This window comes from Plasmodium gallinaceum (assembly GCF_900005855.1).
Source record: "Plasmodium gallinaceum strain 8A genome assembly, contig: PGAL8A_v1_87, whole genome shotgun sequence".
NCBI lineage: Eukaryota > Apicomplexa > Aconoidasida > Haemosporida > Plasmodiidae > Plasmodium > Plasmodium gallinaceum.
In genome coordinates this window covers 305,956-329,380 of record NW_021628251.1, presented here as the reverse complement: position 1 = coordinate 329,380, position 23,425 = coordinate 305,956, and the positions used below count along the sequence as shown (strand labels likewise).

Sequence of the window (23,425 nt, the reverse complement as noted above, 5' to 3'; positions counted from 1 at the left end):
TTATATAAGGTGTATAATATTTTCTTTTTTTTTTTTATTATGGTTTTTATAATATTTCTATTACATTATATTAAAAAATGAAATAAAAAAAAAAGAAATCCTGTTATTTTTTAAGAAAATTTATTTTTCCTTTTTTTGTCTTCTCATTTTTTTTATGTCTAAGGAAATATTTTCGTTATTCTAAAAAAAATTAAAAATAATATATATTGGAATATATTTAAAATGTATTTATATTTTATAAATATTTTCAGAATATTTTAGGTTAATATTAATTTTAATATATTTTTTTTTTTTTTGCTTTTTACTTTTTTTATCTCCTCAATTTGTGAATTTAAAAATTCAATATCATTTTCAGATGATTTTATACTTTTCTCTAATTCATATATTTTATCTTCATAAATTAACTCATCGTTAGATATATGACTATTTATCATATCAATTTGCGTTTTTAATGTTTGAATTTGATTATTTGACATATTTTTATTATTATTTAATGTTGAAATATTACTATTATTATTTTTGGCATTTTTAATAGACAGAATTTTTTTTTTTAATTGATTATCTAAATTAATTAATTGTTCTTGTTTTTTTTTTAAAATATTTTCATTTTCATTATATTTATTTTTTAAATTTATTAAATCCTCCTTCAACTGACTAATCTCTTCATATTTTGTTTGTATAGATAATTGAGTTTCATTTAAGCATATTTCATCTAATGCTTTTAACTGCTGCTTTGAAATGTTTTCTAAACCTTCTTTATCATTATTTAGTTTTTGTAGAATCTCTTCATTTTCCTTTAACTTATTTTCTAACTTTACTATCTTATCTGTATTATCTTCTACACTTACTTTACTTTTTAATAATTCAATATTCTTTTTATATTTATTTAATTCATTTATAGCCAACTTCTCAACAGAATTATTTTTACTAGCAACGCTTTTTTTTTTAACTTGTAATAACACCTTATCTAAAAAAGTATTTTCTAATTTTATCAATTTTTTTTTTATTTCACTATAAATTTCCTCATATTTTTTATTTTTTATGTCATCGATACTTTTATCTACATCTAAATTATTTTTCATAAAATATTCTACATTTTTTTTATTATTTAAAATAGTACTACTTGAACTCATATATTTGTTCATTTTAAACGTATTTTTATATAATATTATATATTGAATATTTTAAAAAAAAAAAAAAAAATAAAATTGTAATAGTTAGAACATTTATAATTAATATACGTTTTTACTTAAAGATTACATATCTACATAAAAATTCTTTTTTTTTAAAAACTAAAAAATTTTTAATAAAAGAGTTTTACTTTTATATTCAAAATTTTCTTATATTTTTCAACGTTCATAATATTTATTTAAAAATAAATTTAACTATAAAAATCTTAACAAAGAATATAAAAAAAAAGAGAGAATGAGATTAACTACAAGGCACAAAAACTAAATAAAAAGGAAAAAGAATAGAAGATTTATTTATAATTATAAATAATTATATGTATCACAATATTAAAATTATTTCAAAAAAAAAATTTTTAATAATTCTATTTTTCTAAGACAGCATGAAATTCTCTTTTTAAGTCAGTTTTATACTTTAAAAAAAAAAAAAAATTTTAAATTAAAAATGTTGTTATAATATAGGTATATAACATTATTGTATTTTATAATAAGAAAAGGAGAGTTAAATTAAATATTACAAAAATGTATTAAAATTTTATAATAAAGGAAAGTAGTAATTATTAAAACTTTTGTTTGAATAATAATAAAAAGACTGAAAATTCTATTATAATTTTTTTCCTATTAGACAGAAAATTATTAAAAAAAAAAAAAAATGTTAAGAGTGTGTAAATAATACTAAACATATAAATAAAAAAAAGATAAATATAATTAACAAAAATAATTATTTTTTAATAATATATATTAATATTTAAGTTTTACTAAAATTTAGACTTTACAATTTAAGAAAGAAAAAATATTTCAAACTTTGTTCTTTTTCTTAAATGTATTTTTTTTATTTTTTTTTCCAGTTGCCTAAAAACATAAGTAAATATTAATTATATATAGATTATTTATATTAAATATAAAGTAATACTTATTCTATTAATTTAAAATTTCTTTTCTACAAACAAAAAAAAAAAAAAAAAAATTTTTTTTTTATTAATTTATAAATGAAATAAATATATTACTAATATATGGTAATGGAATATAATTTAAGTGTGTATCAGATCATACATATTCATTTTCTCTTTTGTTTTTTTTTTTTTTTTGAATGATACAAAAAATAGTGATAATTTTAAAAAATTTTCCTTTAAATCATTTTAATATGTATGAGAAAACTAAAAAACCTACTTTTCTTTTTTTTTTATTTAAATGAATTTTTTTCTTAATTTAATAAACTTTGGTAAAATTTTACCAAACTAATATGTTCATAATAAAATATATATTGGATATTTTAGTTTTAATTTTTGATTTTTATTTATCATTATGATATTTTACTTTAAAAAAATGAAATTTTTTTATATTAAAAAATGTTAAAAGAAATTGTAAATATAAAATTTTATATTTTTCATACACATTTTGCCTGTCATTCTAAAAAGAACAAAAAAAAAAAAAAATAAAATATAATAAAAAAAAAAAAAACATTTATATGAAAATATAATAAATAGAAAATAAAAAATAATTAAAATAAATAATATTTTTATGATTTATTTATTATTTTTCTTAATAAATTGTAATTTTAGTGTAGCAAATGTAAGTACAACAATAATGTAAAAAAAAAAAAAAAAAGGAAAGAAAATTATCCGAGATAACAAAAATAACACTAATGAAATAAAAATGTTAAATTTTAGGTTGAAATAAAAATTGTAATTAAAAATTTAGATTTGCATACGTTATGTGTATGCATATAATGTTCTTAATAGAGAAAAAACATTTTGTTTATGAAACCGCATTATGGCACTATATTATACTAAAATATTTGCAACATCTTACGTATTTTTTGCTTCAAACTAATAAAATATGAAATAATGAAAAAAAAAATAATAATAAAATAATAAATAATAATAATTAAAAATAAATAGTATTTATACTAAACTAAATATAAAAATGTAAATTTATTTATTTGTATAATTTTTACATATATTCTTAAGTTTTTATTATTTCTTTATTTTTTTTATCTTTACATCTTATGAATAAGAAATATTTTATAAAATATAAAATAAGGAAAATTTCGTGTATACATATCCAATAGAGAAAAGAAAAAAAAAAAAAAAAATTAAAGTATATTTTTTTTTTTTTTAATTTTAAATCAAAAGTTATTTCAAATATTTTTTTGTTTAATTTTTATTATCATAAGTGTAAACTTATTAATATACCTATTTTTTTTTTTTTTTTTTTTTTTTTTTTTTGTATTGAAATGTTCCTCAAAAGGATAATTTTTTTTATGAAAACTACATGAACACCTATTTAATAACATAAATATATATATATATATATATTATATATATATAACAATAAATATATATATATACATTTATATAAATATGTATTTATATACATAAACTATATTCCCCTTTTTTTTAAAATTTAAATATATATTTCTTATAATTTTCTATACAAAATGAAAAAAGAAGAAAATATTTCATGTTTTTTTTTTTTTTATTATTAAAATGTAAATTTTAAATACCCCTATATATATTTTTTTTTATTATATCCTATTATATTCAATTGAAAATTTATGTTGTAAAATAATGGGTGATTATATATGGAATAATACGTATTCCTTGGAGTTTTTAAGTGAAGATTTTTATGATTTAAATATAAGTACAAAAGACAATTTGTATGAAATAATAAAAAAAAAAAAAGATGACAATGAAATAGAGAGTTTAAGTATTAATATCAGCAATCACATTTGCATGTTTGTTCATTTAATAGATAACTTATTAAGCAAAATTAGCTATAGTAATATTACTATAAATAATAACTTAAATTATAAAAAATTATTTGATGTATTTAATTTTATCAAAAATCAATTATATAATTGTGATTATAGTTTGTTTTTGAGAATTTATTCTATTTATTACACATATAATCATAGAAAAGATGGATATTTAGACGTGAATAATTTGTACACATTTATTTTAGATATAATAAATAAAATTGAAAATTTAAATGAAAATAATTTTTTAATATTACCAGGAGGTTTTTATTTACAAAAAGAAAAAATGTTAATTAAAATTTTGTATATAATACATAAAAAAAATAATTTATATAGTTTTTCAGTTTTAAATAATTCTATATATGGTATTCAATACCATTCATTTAAAGTTGACGAAACAGATAATTTAGGTATCATATTAAGAGATGTAATATTATGCATTAAAAATATTACAAAGAATTATTTAACGAATTCTTTATTTTGGTTATGTTTATATCGTTTATATATTTTTCCAAATCATGACAATGTTGATATATTATATCAAATATTACTACCTTATTTAAATAATTCTTTTTTAACTAACAATTGGAACCTTTATGATAATAAAACGATAAAAATAGATGATCATAAAGTAACAAAAGATATGAATAATAATATCAGTAGAACTTTCAATAATAATAACACGAATAATCAAGAACATACTTACAACTTTAATATTTATAATGATTCTACAAAAAATCCAATTGAACAAAATTCATCAAGCTATATGAATAGCTCTTACAACTTAAATAATTTAGATGATTTTAGTGGAAGAAATAACTTATATAATCTTAATAATATAAATAATTTAAATGCATTCGAAAATATAAATAATATAAAAGATTTTGATAATTTGAATAATTTTGATTTTAAGGAATATATAAATAGCAATGATAAAGAGCAGAATAACACAAATTACTTTAATCCATTTGATTTCAATTCAGATAAGGATTATTATAATGAGAAAAAAAATAACATTTTTAGTAAAAATATAATAGACATAAATAATGATAAAAAAGTGAATAATAATATACAAGATAACAAAACAACAAAAACAAAAGATGAAGATGATAGATATGGAGGTATATATGTTAACATATATAAGAGTAAGTTTACATCTTTTTCAGTGAGTTTATATTATTGTATTATATATATGCTTAAAGTTATGAATATCCAAGAAGAGGATATTGAGATATTTAAAATTTATATTTATTATAGTATTATTTTAAAATTGTGTGATGATTTATTAAAAATTGATTATAAAGAAAGAGAGAAAGATGAAATAAATAATTTAAAGATTAATAATAATAATAATAATAATAATAATAATAATAATAATAATAATAATAATAATAATAATAATAATAATAACAATATAATAAATCAACAACATTCTTCTAATAAAAATTTTACAAATTGTAATCTTAATAAAATAGATCATGCCTTTTTTGTTTTTCTAGATATGAGTATAAGAAAGATGTGTATATTATTTCATTTATATTTCTGTAAAATGAGAATAGGTATATATGATATTAATAAAATTATAAATAATAATATTTTGAATGAAATGATGAAAAAAATATTGTTTATCAAATTTATGTATAATAAAATGGAATTAAAATTATATTCGGATTTAACATTGAACACAGATGTAATAAAACAAAGAAATTATACTAATTCTATTAAGTTTCCGATATTTATTAAATATGAAGAAGAATTATATAAAAATTACAGAAAAGTAGAAATTAAAAAAGACATTAATATTCCTATTTCTTTCTATATTTCAAAAAGGATAATAGAATCATTTAATGATTTATATATCATATTATACCAAACCAATTTAATTACAAGTATTTTAATAAATCAAAAAAGTTACATTAAACATTGTTATTTATTAGCTTTTTCTTTTATTAGTCATGTGTTAAATAATATATTTCCATCAACAAGACATTTCATTTTTTTATCCAAATGTAAAAAATTAAAAAGAGCTTTACAAATAGGAATTTTTAATGAAATATATCGTTTGTATAATAATATATATTTTATATCATGTTCTTTACGTGAAAATAAACAAATAATAATGTATAAAATTATCAATTGTGCGATTTTATTATTTTTATACGATTTTCTTTTAAGAGTTCCATGTACTGACATATGTTCTCCCTTTTCTACTCATTATAATGGTTTCACAACAAAAACAAAATATTTTATGAATAAAGAGAAAGTAAATAAAAATAAATATAAAAAAAGTAATAAAAAAATAATTATGAATGAAAAAGGAAAATACAGTGATAGTTGCTATAATTCTAATGAGGAAAAAAAAATTACATCAAATAAATTATATGATAAAAACAATTACATTAATGAAGAAATGAATACTAAAAATTTATTAAACGATATAATATTTGAAGATAAAACTAATGACATTTATTCAAAAAAATTACCAAATTTTTATGTATGTGATAAAGATGATAATTATTCTTCTTTGGATGAATTTGTTCACGAAGCGGATGAGAAAATAAAGTTATCAGGTTATTGTATTGATGTTTCAGTATTTGAATGCTTTAGTAATTTTTTTTTAATAATAAATCCCAAATTAAATATAATGAGGTCAGACATTATTGAATACTTTTATAAAGTTAATGAAAAAAATATTGACAAAAACAATCAATTGTTTTTATTTGAAAAAAGCAATGACATAAGTATATGTGAAATTGAAATATTAGAAAACATAAGTATAGATTTAGGTTTAGATAGAAAAAAAAATCATATAATAGAATATTATTGTGGTGATAATCAATTATTTAAAGATTTAGTTCCAGAATTTTATCATTTAAGAGATATGGTATTTTTATTTAAATCTTTTATGTGTCCATATATTGAAAAATTACCTCCAGTCAAATTATATAAATATAATGATATAAATTTAAAATTTACATACAAAAATAAATTAAACATTAGTGTTTTTAATAAAAAAATTGACATATGTGGATATTTATGCCCTCCTAAGAATTCCAAATTTAATTTCTTTTCTTTTATATATCAATTCATACAATCACATGAAAACAAAAAGGACAATTATATCTTAACATATTCTAACCCTAATATGTATACAAATACTTATATTGAAAATGAATTAGATGTTTTATATGTAAATGATCTTCCTTTTTTTCATTATTCTTTAGATTTAAGAGATGTAGAAATTTTACTTCAATATTTAACAGTACCATATATTAGAATACCATTGATTTTAGAATTTTTTTGTGATAAAAATAGAATAAAAAGTTTTCACTGTTTTGATATACAACAACTGTTATTATGTATTCTGTTTGAACCTTATATATTTAAAAATAAATATAAATTAGTACAAGAAGATAATTATATTCCTTCAAAAGATAGAAATATATTTGCAACAAAATATGGATTACTAATTAATGAATTAATTTATAGTCCCAAAAATATACTATGTAGTATTTATTCATATCTAGATTTATTATTCAGTTTTGATAATGAAAATAATAGTAGTGAACAAGTTATTATGGTTTTTATAATTATGATATGCACATATGTCAATTCTTATATAAAATTACTTGTTGAAACTAATAAGGAAATAAGAAAAAATTTAGCAAATATAAAAAATATATTAATTAAAGGAAATATGATACCACCAGAAAAATATGATCCTAATACAAAAAATAATAAGAAAGCAAATGATAACAAAGAAAGAAAAAAAAAAATTTATTTTTTAAATAAACTTAAAAAAAAATTAATAAAAAATGAATTATATTGCTCCGATATTGTTTTATTAAACCTAGAGAAATATTATAAGAAAATAAAGAAAAAGTTAGAAAATGAAGTAGTGGATATTTTATTGAGATATATTAAATTATCCATACAAAGGAATGATATAACTACTTCATGTATATATCATGGATGTATTTTGTTAATATATAGAGACATAAAATTCAAAGAATTAAATATGAATAATGTTAAAAATATATTATCTTCAATATTTTTTTTATTAACTTATTATAATTTTAGTGCGGAAACAAATTATTCTGATTTAAAATATATATATGGATTAGGATCATTATTTGTTAATAAAAATGATAACATTGATAAGGAGTCAATTGAAAAAAATAAAAAAAAAGAGAAACAGAAAAAAGGGTCTCATAATGAAAATGATGCATTTTCCTCTATGATTAAAACATTTTCTCTGTGTGAATGTGACATTTTTATATCAATACATAAACAGAGAAATATGTTACTGAAGTACTTAGAATTACATGAAATGGAAAGGAATATTATATTTGAGCATACTATTCATATGTGTGCTTGTGTTCATGATAATAATAAAAATATGTATAATAAAAATTTAAATAAATATAACTCCAGTATTTTTTTAAATTTTCAATCTAATGAAAATATAATAAGAAAATGGTTACCTGCTCATAAATTTAAGCATGTAGGAATTTACACTATTGAAAATATAAATGACGATAAAAAAAGAAATCAAATAGAAAATGATGATGTAGATGAAGAAATGGGAAATTACTTAAACAATTCAAATTATTTTACATCTACTACATCCTATGGTGACGATGATGATTTTACCTCTACTGAAGAAAGTGAAGATGAAGATGACACAAATTATACTAATTTGAGAGAAGAGAACAAATCTGATTATGAAGATATTAAAAAAGAAAAAGGATCTACAATTGAAGAAGAAAAAAATTGTAATATAAAAAATAGTAATAAAACACTAATGAATAAAAATGAAAGTATTAATGAAGATATAGAAAATGAGAATGTTTCATCATTGAATAAATTGAAAAATAGTAAATTGAAAGATATAAAGAAAAAAAAAAAAAAAAGTGGTAATAATGGAATCGTTGGTAAAATAAGAAGAAAATTAAAAAAAAAAAAAAGTCATAAATATTCAATAGAACATGAAGATATTACTAGTAAAAAAGACTTAAAGAGAAGCAATCCTCTTCATGACACAGAATCCATCAATTCTAATTCTATAAATCTTTTAAATTTTCCCGTTTTTTTTAAAAATAATAAGAAAAATTCTTTTACCATTGAAAAAAAGAAAAGAAAAGATGATAGAGCAAAGAAATACAGTATTTTAAATAATAATAAGTACATAGAATATATAAAAAAAATTATTAAAGAAGAGAATATTTTAATAAATTTACAGTTATTTACATTTTCATACAAAGACAACAATATTATTACTCTAAATGAAAATATTAAGAAATTTAAAAATTATAGAGATGTTTTTATATACAATAAAAGTTATATTAACACTAATAAAAGAAAAAAATTGCATAAAATGAAAAAAAATGTTAAAGTTTTAATTACTCAATCATATCAAAATTTTTGTGCATTTAATATTATAGGAAAAAAGCATAATTTGGAAATATGGAGAAATTCTAAAAAAATAACTATTAAAAATTTGATGTGCTATGAGTATGATAAATCAAAAATATTTCTAATCAAAAGTAATAATTTTCTAAATAATATAAAATTTATTTCTAATAAAAATGAAGAAGATAATAATATTAATAATTATGATAACACAAATATTAATTTATTTTATAATTTCTTATCTAGTGAAGTAAAATATGGCATATTATATGAGCAAGAAAATAATGATGTATATATAAGAATCATATGGAAATATAATATTAATGAATTAAGTAAAAATATTACGGAAAACACAAAAAGTAATAAAAGTAATGTAGATGAAAATAAAATAAAAGCAAATATATTAGATAAAAATGATAACGTAAATAAAAATAAGGGTTATAATGATATAAAATCTTTTAATATAAACTATGAAACTCAAAATATTGAGGGTTTGTTTAACTTTAAATATGAAGAAAATCAATATGATAGTAGTTTAATTAATAATACGGAGGAATCTTCTTTTAGTGATATAATGAAAGAAATATCTGATGAAAATATGGATGAAAAAAAAAGTGAAAAATCTTCCAAATCATATAGTTGTACATCATTATCTAATTTAAGTTTAGAAAATAATTCTAATATAGAGGAATCAATAAATTCAAATCAAAAAGAGCTTCTAAATAATAAGATGAATAGAACAAGTGAAAAAGAATACAAAAAAAATAATAAACTTAATAGTAATATATCAATGTATGCTAGTGATGATTTAGATAAAAAAGAAAAAGAAAAAAAAAAGAAAAGAAAAAATAGTACTAAATTAGAAGTATATGGATTAAGAGAAATAATATATCGTAAAGATATTAATTGCATATACATATATGACATATATTTTTCTATTAATAGATTTATAAAAAAATTGTATTATTGTAGTGATGTAAAAAAAACTTATTTTTCTACAAGTATAAATAGATGCAAAAATTTATATTATCACTTTGAAAATAACAATGTGCGTCTTTGCTATTATAACAATAAAGATATATATGAAAAGTATAATGTTAGTATATGCAGAAATATTTATAATAATATTCAAGTTCAAACATATCTTAATCCACATTATTTATCAACATTTATACCAAATATATTATTACAATATTACAATTTTTGGTATAATACCAATAATAGTTTAATAGGAGAGATAAAAAATACTAAAAAAAACAAAAAAAATAAAAATTCAATTATTTATATAAAAATTTTTGATGATAAAGAGGAATATGATGACCAATTTAATAAAAAAAGTAGTAGCTTAAATATTATAAAAAATGGATTAAATAAAAATGAAAAGAAATCAAAATATATTTCTCAATATGGTATTATTCAAAAATTTAATATTTTGAATACACCTAAAAACTCTAATAAAATAACTTCATTAAAAATCAATGAAGAATTTAAGGCATTAACAATTATCAATATTTTAAGTTACGAAAATAATGATATATATAAAGATTTTTATAATATATTAATTAAATTCGACCACATTACAAATATATTAATTTATACATTAAGTATACCATCTCTATTTGATAATAATAGTTTTTCATCACCCTATAATAGTAAAAAAAATCCATATGATATTAATAAAACATGTATCACAGTAGATTTAATTGAAATTCCAAGATTGAATTTAACAATAAAAAGAAATAATATAGATATAAAAATGAATAATAAAGAAAAAGTATATAATGATACTCTTAATAATAATAATAATAATAGTGATAAAAAGGATGTGTGTAAATATTATTTTGAAGAATTAAATATGTACTTATATCATGGAAATATCCAAAAATATACATATATTTATAATGTTATTAAAAAAATGAATAACACTATTTTATTACAAAATAGTAAGAATGATTTTTTTTTCTTAGTTTCTTTGTTGAATAAACCCTTTTTCTTAAATATATCTAATTTATATAAAGAATTTAACAATAAAAATATACATTTGTGTACATTATTAGAAAAACATATTAATGTACTTCTAAAAAATTATATGTATGTAACAATATATTATCATAATTTTAATATTAATACAGATATAAATAAAAATGTTGATATATTTAATGAAAATAATATACACAATGATTCTTGTTCTTTGCAATATATTATTTTGTCTATTCACAGTTCTAAGTTATTTTTAAATTTTAGAAACTTATATAGTTGCTTTTTTTTTATTGTATACAAATATTTAAATAAGGATCACGAAGAAGTAATAGAATATTGTAACAATTTAAGTATATGTAAGGAAGATATAAAAGAAATAAAATACTTATTAAATATATTAAATTACTGTGATTATACTATATATTCAGATGTGGATTCTTGCGCCTGTAGATTAAAAATATTTTTAACATTATCTAAACAAATTAAAATAACTCTTCGAAAAAAGAAGCATAGATTAAATACTAAAAAAAAATTGTGGAATATTAACAATTATTATAACATCTTTAATTATGTAAAGTCATTATGGAATATAGATAAAAATAATGAAAATGATGAATCAAGTAGTAATAATTTATATAATAGTAATGATAATAATTGTAACAAAAAGCATGTATCAAATAACAAATTAACAAAAGATTCAAAAAAAAAGGAGATTAATAGTAATAATAGCAATAGTAGTGATAGTTATAGTTACTACTCTTCTTCTAATAGTTCATCATCATTTGATAGTAATTATGTATCATCAGAAAAAGAAAATAAAAAAAAAGAATTAAATGTACAAGAAAAAATTAATGAAGATAACGAATCTAATACCAAAAAAAAAAATAAAAATAAAAAAAAAAAACAAAAAAAAAAACAGTATGAACATAATAATAAAAAAATACATATGGAAAACAAACTCGAAGAAGAACTAGATAATATTGAAATTATTATTTATTGGGATATTCTTAAAGATATATCATTTTATATAAATAATTTAATTTATGTTAAGGCAAAATGCAAATTAACTATTGATGAGGAAATTTTTTTATATCAAAATTGCAATATTAATATACATAAATATAAAATAATATATAATAGGTTCATAATATTAAATAGCATACTGGAATCAAAAAAAGTATGTGATAATTGTAATCTCCTTTTCTTCTATAATATTTTAAAAATGAAACAATTAGAAAATCAAAACAAAATAAAAAATTATAAAATAGAATATAAAAAAAAAAAAATATTTGAAAATAATGATCCTCTTAAATTAGAAATACAAGAAAATAAAACAAATAGCAGTTATAAAAATATATTAAATTTTGAAAAAGTAAAAAATAATTTCAAAAATATGAAAGATATTTTTATTAATAAAGAAGACAAAAGTATAAAGAAAGATTCTATAGTTGTATCTATTAATATTCCCAAAATTGAAACAGTAAAATATATTAATAATATAGATGAAAATATATTTATGAATATAAACTTATATGATAGTATAGGAAATATAATAAACAATATGAGTTATAAAAAATTAGAAGATAAAAATAATGTAGATGCATTGAATTATTTAAATGCATTAATAAATGGTTTGGGAATACAAAATTTTTTCATTATATATAATTATTTTATTAATAATCTAAATATAAAAATAATTAAAGGAGAAAATACATTTTTATATGCAAATTTATTAGCAAGATACTTATATTTTTATAATTATAATATAAGTCAATATAGTAAAATTATATATATATTTATTTTTATTATAAATCATCAAGAAATAGTGAGTAGATTACCAAAAATAGATGATCAAAAAATGAAAAAAAATTATTTAAATTTTTTTAAGACGAATGATGCTGTTTTTAACTTCTTCAATGATATTTTTAAATTTGTTCAAAATTTTCAAAAGGAAAAAAATAAAAATATAAACAAAAACATCATTCCATTAACTGTGAATAATAATATTAACATTTTTGTTTCAAATGTATTTATGTATCGTCTAATAATTAATATTAATGTGGATGATTATTTATGTGAAAAAAGAATTATATATCCATTCAAAATTAAAAATAATGTAAATGTTGACTATGAATTATTAAATGAATTATGTTTTAGTCCCTTCAAAAAACTGTATAAATACTTAAGAAAAATAAAACATTGTGATGGAGATATTACAACATGTAATAATAATAATTATTATAATAGTAATAGTAATGATAAAAATGAAAATATTCAAAATATGAATTTTGAAAACACTACAAGAAACTATAATTCATTGAAAACAAAAAATGTTTTAAATTTTGAATTTGAAGAAAATAATTTGTCTTGTCAAAATACATATTCAAAAAATTTTATAAAAAATATGAAAAATGATTATAATAGATATTTAGAATACGAAAAAAAAAAAATGGATTATGAATTTATTGGTTTCAATTCGAAAGAGATAAAAATGACTTTTAGTAGTATTAAAAAACTAAAAGAATATGTAAATATGTTTGTAAGTATAAAAGATATATTATTAGAAATATTTATAGGAGATAATAAATTACTAGAATGTATAAATGAATTTATTGAAGGAAGAGAAAATATAAATAATAATTTAGTATATAAGGAAAAAGGTGAATTTCAGAAAGAAGAGAAAGAAAAAGAAGTTTTTTTAATAAATAATAGTCAAGAGAAAGATAAAAATAGAAGTGATAATAATAACAGCATTATTAATTATTATAATAATAATATGAAGGATATAAGTAATTTATGCGAAAATGTTGCTAATATTAAAGAAAATACTTGTAATGAAGATAAATATGAGTTTGCTGATTATTATTTATATAAATTCGGAATATTGGGTAAAGTTGAAAAAGAAATAAATTTGAAAATTTTAATAAGTTGCTTTATGTCAAAATTTGCATATGAATATTTAATTATGATAAACCCAACCTTAAAAAAGGAGAATTCTGAAAAGTACATTAATATTGTTTTATTATACATGTTAATAATGAATAGAAAAAATTTTTTACATGATTGCATTAGCAGTGTTATAAATATTTTAAATATATTTAAAATTTATAATATAAAATTGAAACATTTGAAACAAAAAGAGAAAACTATGAAATCCAACATTAACCACAACGAAAATTTATTAAACAAAATTTTAAATAAACAACAAAAAATAATAAATAAAGCTATTATTACGATTCAGCTAGGAATAAAAAAATTAACACAGTTAACATTAACAGAAAGGCACTACTTTACATTAAGGAATAAGAGTACCAATAAAAAAATTTTATATAAAGATTTACTTTATAACTCAGATTCCTCTGATATATCTACATGTTATTTTTCAAGTGATTATAATGAAGAAAAAAAATACATAAATTTTAAGACAGAAATCCAAAATGAAAATGAAAAAAATGCAAATATGGAAAATAATTTTGATAAATTTAATTTCACTGAAATAAATAAAAATGAACAGTTCTCTTCCTCAAAAGAAGAAAGTTATTACTATACCTATGATCCAAGATTATTAATATTTGAATATACAAACAATTTAATTATAAGAAAAAAACAAGTTAAAATGATAAAAAAATTAAAAAGAGATTTTCTAAAAAAAAAAAAACAATACTGTTATCAAATAATAATGGGAGGAGGAAAAACAACTGTGTTGTCTCCCTTATTTTTTCTAATTTTTTCAAATTATTTCCTCATATTTAATATGTGTCCTCAACCATTAATTCACTTTACTACTAATATATTCCGTTCAAGATTTTCTTCTATTATTAAAAAAAATATTTTTTATTTCAATTTTAGTCGTTATAATAATATTACAACAGATTTATATATTAGTTTATGCAGTGCATTAGAAAATAAATATATATTAGTGACAAGTCCAACTTGTATCAAATCCCTGTTTTTAAAATTAGTTTATACAATTCAAGAATTAAATAATATTAAAACATTTGACATTATAAAACAAAAAGCTAAAACTCATATCACTGATGCTTTAACAAAATTTTTAGGTTTTCAAAATGAGGATCATACTTTGAATATAACAAATACAAATTCTATAAAGAAAACAAATACATCCATGTCAACAAAATATACAAAAAGTGGAAATCATTATATAATTGATTATAATTTATTGAAAAAACAACTAGATTTATCATTAAGAATATTTGATATATTAAATAAAAGTATTTTATTAATTGATGAAATAGATAATGTTTTACATCCATTAAAAAGCGAACTTCATTGGCCATATGGTCTAAATAGAGATATAGACTTAGTTAATGTTGTAAGAAATTTCACTGATGTTTTCATGAACAATCCTTATTTAAAATTTTTATATGATAAAAAAGATGAAAATGTAGATATAAAAAATGTCAAAATTTCTATTATGAATAACAATTATACCGATAGCAATATAGCCAACCACATAAAATATTTAAAAGAAGAAGAAGAAAGAAAAAAAATTAAAAATTATGATATTGATGATGAAAATATCTATAATAAAGATAAAAGAAAAAAAAAAAATTCTGAAAATTTTAATGCTACCCTAACTTCGCAATTATACAAAAAAGAAGAAATTACAGATTATAATAATAATAATTATAATAAAATGGCAACTAAAAATGTTCAACTTAAAAAATTAAATAATCCTGGAGCCAATATATCCTTTTTTCATATAGATTTAAGCTTATTTAGATATAAATTAAGTTGGATATTAATTGATTTCTTTTTTTATCCTATTTGTAAAAAATTAACTATACCCATGAACATTTCTTTTAATACCAATACAGATTATATAGAAAATTTATTACACAGTTTTAATGAAGAAGTACAAAAAGGTTTAAAAAATCATGACATTTCTCTAATACCTCATTTTCATATTATTAATTTTAAGTGGTATGATAATATTATATGGATAATAGCGAGGTATGTTTATTATTTTTTGTTATCTTATAAATTTACTGGAATATCTCAAAAGGTTGCAGAATCATATCTATGCATTCCTCTGTGTATTGGATATAATGATATAAATATAAAAAGTAAAACAAAAGAAAAAAATTTAAGTAATTCTACCATAAGAAGATTGCTAAATATTAGAAAAATAAATAATAATAATTATAACACTGAAATAAATAACTTGAATAAAGAGGATCTTCATATATTATCAAGTGATTACCATTCAAAGATTTTTGAAAAAATTAATGAATTAGATTATATATTTTGTAAAATGCTAAATCTCTCCCGTTTATATATAAATGGTATATTGCCTTTTGTATTTTCGAAAATAAATACAGTTCATTATGGTATTTTATCAGTAGAACAAATAAATAAATGTAAAGTATTAATGAGTAGAAGTAGATATTTTCTAGCTGTTCCATATATAGGAAAGGATACTCCTTCAAGCATGTCAGAATACACTAATGTTGATGTGGTTGTTTCTTTAACTATTTTATCTTATAGATATCAAGGTATGAGATATTTTGATTTTATACTTACTCTTAAAAATATTTTATATAATTATTCTTTAGAAAAAGATTATCAACATATTCAAAGTGAATCTGAAGATTTTTCCTTTTATTCTGAATCATCGAAGGAAACAGACAATGAAAAAAAAGAAAAAGAAAAAAAATCCTCAAGTATCTTAAAATCAAGTGATGATTCAACAGATTCTACATGTACAACTACTAGTTTTATTGAAGACCAAAGTTCATTATCAATCGACATGTTAAAAAGTGATAAATCTAATAGTGATAATAACAATAAAATAAATATAGAGAAACAAACTCAAAATAATATGAAAAATTTAAATAAAAATGAAAGCATAAACAACTTAGAGGAAACAGATAATAAAAATATATTTAATGAACAAATTATTATGGAAAAAAACAAGATAAATGAATACAACATCAAAAACATGGAAAATCATGAAAATAAAGAGAAGAAAAGAAAACAAAAAAAAAATAAAAGAAAATCGAGAGATGGAAGAAATGAAATTAAAAATATGCATTATTTATATAAAGAAATAATAGAATCTAGTGGAGCAAAAATTAAAAGAATGAAAAAAGATATTAACAATACTAATTTCTTTTTATATGACAATAATATAAAAAGAAAAACAGAAAAAAAAAAAAGAAAAAAGGGTAATTATGTAGATAGTATTGACAAAATAAATATAAATGATAATGAAACTTTGTACGACTTGTATAATTTAACGCGCAAAAACCCTTTATTAATCAGCTATTTTTTATTAAGCATTATATTAGAAAAGCATATAAAACATACAGAAAAACAATTATCTTCTAATTCTCAAGATTTAACTAATAATATTTTATTTAAATATGTATTAGGTTATAGTGGTACAAGTAATGATATATTACCTGAAGAAATACATAAATGTAAATATGAAAAGAAAACAGTAGGATCAATTTTAAATATTATAAATGATACAAACATAGTGAATTTTATTTTTTTACCATCTAAAATATCTCCTATTGAAATATTGAAAAGTTTAGCTTATTCTAAAATTAAATTTAACAGTTTGATTGATTCAGGTTATTTAATAAATAATATTTCACCAAAAAAAGTTGCTTATTATATTTTGCAATTTCTAGATTATATTGATTGTTGTATATACATAGATAACGGAAAACATATGTGTATGCTACCAATGGAAAAAAATAGAAGAAAAAAACATAAAAATCATAAAAAACATATACAATTTTATGTTAATGAAAAAGAAAAGAAGAGTGCTAATTTTACTGAGATAAATAATAGTAATGAAATTTCTTTGGATAAAGTAAAAAAACATAAAAAAAAATCAATAAAAAATTCCAAAAGTAAGAAATGCAGAGATAAAGCAGAAAACTATTTTAACTTTAATGTTGAAATTATTCCTCTTCAAGATTGTTATGTTCCCATTAAAAAGAGATTTATTTATTTTGATCATATAAACACCTTTGGACAAGATATAAAACAATATGTAAATGCAAATAGTTTAGTTACTGTTAATATTGGTAATGATATATCTTCTTTCAGTCAAGGTGTTTTTCGATTAAGATCCATAGGAATGAATCAAAAAATATTTTTTTTGATTCCTTTGTGCCTGATTAAGTTAATGAATATTAATACTAACTTATTTAAAGATATTATTTATTCTTATTTTTACAATGATAATATACAATTTAAAAAAAATGGTAACCACAAAAATTTAACATGTGATGAAGAATTAAATGAAAAAAATATTTTTAAAAGATTTAAAAAGGAAAAAAAAAAATTTATTGAGGCATGTAATAAAAATTATAGTGAAGATAGTCATACAGAATCAGAAAATAATAATAGTGTTGTTATTAGCAGTAGTAATAGTAGTGATTATGATGATTATGAAGATGACGATGAAGATAAAAATCGTTATAATATTAAGAACAAAATAATGAGAGAAAACTTAAAAAATTTTAACTTAAGTAATGAAAATGAAGAATATGTATATTTAATTGATTGTTATAATAGTATATATTTAGATGAAAGTACAAAAGAGAATGTACTAAAAGAATTAACACATTATTTAATTTTAAATAATATAAATAACAATATAAAACAATGTGAACTTTTATGTGTGCATGGTGTTGTAAATATTATTAAAAAAAAAAGTATTAAAATGTTAATTGACAATTATATAAATATTGGTGTTTTAAATTATAAAGATTATTTAGATATATTTAATACGAGTATAGATTTTGACATTCAAATACAAGTTCCGTCAAAAAATAACTCCCTATTATGTATTGTTCAATTAATTGAAAAATTTCAAAATATTTTTGATGATGAAGATGAATTATATCTACAAAATATATTATATCGATATTTTTGTTTACACTATGATTTTTCTAATAAAACTATTTTTATGTATTTTGATGCCTTTTTTCCACGTAAGGATTTTACAAAAGGCAATTGTTCTCAAATTATATTGGATCTTTTTGAAAAACTAAAAAAAATTAAAAAAGATAACACCTTACTTAATAAAAAGTTTTTTACAAATGCTAATGAAGATAATGGTGATGATGATAATACTATTGATAGTCATTTATTTAGTTTAGAAAATGAGCAAGAAAAAGAAAAAGAAAAGGAGAAAGAAAAGGAAAAGGAAAAAGAAAAAGAAAAGGAAAAGGAAAAAGAAAAGGAAAAAGAAAAAGAAGAAGAAAAAATCCCAGATGATCCAAAAAAAAAAAATATAAAATATAAAAAAGAGGAATATAAATTATATAGATGGACAATTGATGATATAAACGCAGATTTATTTGAAACAAAAAAAAAAGTTAATAAAAAAAACGAAGATTTAAGTAAGCCTTTTGTATTAATAAATAATAAAATAACGGACACAATTATGAAAATGAAAGATGATCCATTGTTTATTCCATTGAATAAAGTATGTGTTAATGATATTTATTTAAATTTTCCTTCGTATGTTTATGTATCAAAAAATTTTATTAATTCAGAAGGAATTAATACAAAAAAAGTTAAGAAATTAAAAAATGTCTTAGTTGTGTTAGAATGTATATATAATGAAAATAAAGATAATGTAAATTTTTATGAGAATAATAATTATGATTTACATTCAGAAAAAGAAATTTTAAAAAATATATGGAATATATTAAATGAAGACAATATAGATGAAATATTAAGTATTTTGGACATCAATCCCTTTAAATATTCTTATGATTTAGCTAAAATAATAAATGATTATATGGATAAAAATAAAAATAAAAATACAAATTTCAATAATTTTACAAATATATTAAATAAGTTAGAACTGTATTTTAGTAATAGAAATAAAAAATATATTATTGTTAATTTGCAAGAAGCGGAAACATTGAGGTATTATATTCATAAAAGATATAATAGTGAAAAAATAATGGATGCTTTTTCAACAGGAATTGTTTCATCTGTTAAGGAAAACAAGATAAATAATTCTTTAAATAAAAATATAGCAAAAATAGATAATAATACATTAAATCAAATCAACAACATAAATTATATAAATTGTCACGATGAATTAAATACATTTAAGTCATTTAATGAGAGCAATTCAAACAATAACTTAAATGATAATTTAAATATATTTGATATTTTTGATCACAATAATTTAAATAATAATAATAGTGAAGTAAATAATTTAAGTTATGAAATGGATGGATGCATAAAAGAAGAAATATCACAAGGAAATGTACTAAATGATAATTGGGAGTTGAATAATGATATTTCAAGTATCATTTTAGAATTTAATGAATCCAAAACGGATAAAATGAATACTTTTAATTTACATGAATTAGAAAAAGAAAAAAAGAAAATTGATGAATTAACAGATCACAACAAATTAAATACTATTAATGTTAGAAATGACAAATTAAATGTATGTGAAAAGGAAAAAGAAGAAAACTATGAAAAAAATGAAAACAGACAAGATATTAATTTATTTTCCGATATAAATATAAATATATATAATTACCATTTTTGGTTTACTCCTATTGAAATTACTGACAGTAATAATTTAAGAAAATACTTATCTAGGCAAACACAAATCGTTTACAGTGTTTGCAAATTTTTTAATTCAGACAGAAAATTTATTGATTCTCATGTTAATTTGCTGTTGCAATATTTGAATTTTAATTCTCCTCAAGATCGATTTAACTTTTTTAATGAATTATATTTATTAAGAAGAATTGTAAAAGAAAATTTAAATAAAAACTACAAAAGTCTAGAAAAAAATGTTATAATTCCTAAAAAAATTGAATTCGAAATAGTAGAAAAGAAACTTTTTGAAGGAAATGGTGATATTTATGCATTTAAAGTTATGCAGCAAAAAGTAAAACAAAGTTTAAAAAAAAAACAGTTAACTATACAAGAAATATTCGATAAAGATTTAGATTATATTTGTAGCACACAAGATATTAAAATTCTTTTTGACTATTTAAATTTAAATGATAAAAATTTGGTCAAGGTACTCTATGATATTTTAGGAGTAAACATTACCCTTCAAGAATTGTGTTTTTCACTAAACCCAATAGAAAATATAAAAAAATCAGAATATCAGAAAGATTTATATGTTGATGACAAAAAAAATTGTGTAGCTGATTTTATAAAATATTTAGAAAAATGTTTGAAAAATTTCAAATTTTCAATTACAGATCATTCTCATTTTAAATTAGTTTGGTCAGGTAAGATAATAAATCAAAGAATTATTCAGGAAACAACAGATAAGGAAACCAATTTTATGAATAATGAAAAAAGAGCATGTACAGAGAATTATGATTATAATAAAAATATTAACGATCAAGAAATTTTTAAAAAATCTTCAGCGAACGATTTATTAAGTGACATTTTTGGATTCAACAAATCATATAGAAACGAGTCACACAATTTACAAGAAGATATAAAGCAACCATTAAATAATTCGGATCAATTTTATATTTATGAAGCAGAAAATATTGAACCAAAAGATAGGGGAATGATGAGTAAAAATAAACATAAAATTACTACTGGTCATTATGCTTCAAATAAAATATACGAAAATACTTTTCCAATACTCGAAATGACAGATACCTCTATAAATAGTATTTATACAAGTACTTCAGCACAAGAAATTCTTAACACTTTTTTTCCTTACCCAAAAAAATATCTTTTATTATGGCATGAAGATTATTCAATTAAAAATCCAAATGAATGTCTTCATATATGGAAACCCGTTTTATCATCTTTCAATTCTTCAAATACAATTTTTTTAGGATTTATAGCAACAGTTGGTCCGCATAAACCACCTTTGAATAAAATTAGAGCTATACCAAAAGCGTTAATTAAAATTGTACAAAATAAAAAATATTCAACATTTTACTTTGACAATAGCTTTTGTATCGATAATTCAGGAATTTTTAATTCATTAAATATTCATCCCTTCAGTAAAAAAAAAAAAAAAAATATATATATATATATAAATACAACTATTAGTAAACTTACCTTTTTATTACTGATAATAATCTTTTTTTTTTTTTTTTTTTTTTTTTTTTTTTTTTTTTTTTTTTTTTTTTCTATATGATGTTTATTCAAATTATTATTTTATTCATATTTTTTTTATATTTTTTTTAGATGGATTAGACAATACAAATTACGAAGAATTTTTATTTAAAAGTTTTTCTTTAAATGTTATTCCTAAAATTAAAAAAATAAAATCAGTTAATGAAGACATTTTCAATTTATGGGGAGACGAAAAGCAGCATGTTAGTGAAGATGATGATGAATCATCTGAATGGGAAGTATTACCTCAAGGATTTTAAATTTTATAAAATATATACCTTATTAAATATAATTCATATTTTTTTTACAATTTTTTCTTATATATTATTTCTTTATATTTTTTTTTTTATTTCATTTTATTTTTTTTTTTTTTGTTTAAATGTTAAGCAAATTTGTGCTTTTCTTACTCATGAATAAGACAACATTAATTTTTGATACTTTTTTTTTTTTATATAACTTTTACATACAGAGAATATTTTTAAATTTTGTTAAAATTGTTTTACATTTTTGTTATTTCCTTATGAAAAAAAAAAAAAATATATTAATAAAATATTAGTTTACAAGTTCTCATGACAAAACTTTAATGCATGCAAATTATTTATTGTTGTTAAATTTGAAAACTTTTAGAAAATATAATTAGAAAAAAGAAAAAAAAAAGGAAATTTTTTTAATTTATGTAATATATTTCTTTTTTTATATAAATTAAAATAATCTACGTCTTTATTATTTCTTTTAATTGTAAATTCTAGCTTTTTTTTAAATAAGTTACATTTTCCTATATATATACTAGTTGCACATATACATTATAATCTGTAATTTTAAAAGTTTATAATATTAAAAATTTAATAGAAAAATACTATAAAAGTAAATTTTACATATTTTTATTAAAAATATTATCTTTTTATGAATATTTAGCATTTTTTCTTTTTTATTATTTCTGTTTTTTTTTTTTTTATTATCCATATATATTTTTGTG

General features: G+C 18.3%; 2 protein-coding genes across 2 annotated transcripts; one reads left to right on the top strand and one right to left on the bottom strand.

Annotated features, from left to right (window-relative positions):
• Positions 1-120: 120 nt before the first annotated feature.
• On the bottom strand, positions 121-1,145 carry PGAL8A_00280400 (conserved Plasmodium protein, unknown function; the record flags this gene model as incomplete). Its single annotated transcript, XM_028671798.1, has 2 exons — positions 121-180; positions 306-1,145. The coding sequence occupies 2 exons, from the start codon at positions 1,143-1,145 to the stop codon at positions 121-123; spliced, it is 900 nt and encodes a 299-aa protein (XP_028528415.1).
• A 2,612-nt stretch (positions 1,146-3,757) lies between these two features.
• PGAL8A_00280300 (conserved Plasmodium protein, unknown function) lies at positions 3,758-22,709 on the top strand (the record flags this gene model as incomplete). The annotated part of the gene is made up of 2 exons (XM_028671797.1): positions 3,758-22,334; positions 22,522-22,709. 2 exons carry the CDS (start codon positions 3,758-3,760, stop codon positions 22,707-22,709), a joined length of 18,765 nt encoding a protein of 6,254 aa, XP_028528414.1.
• Positions 22,710-23,425: the final 716 nt, after the last annotated feature.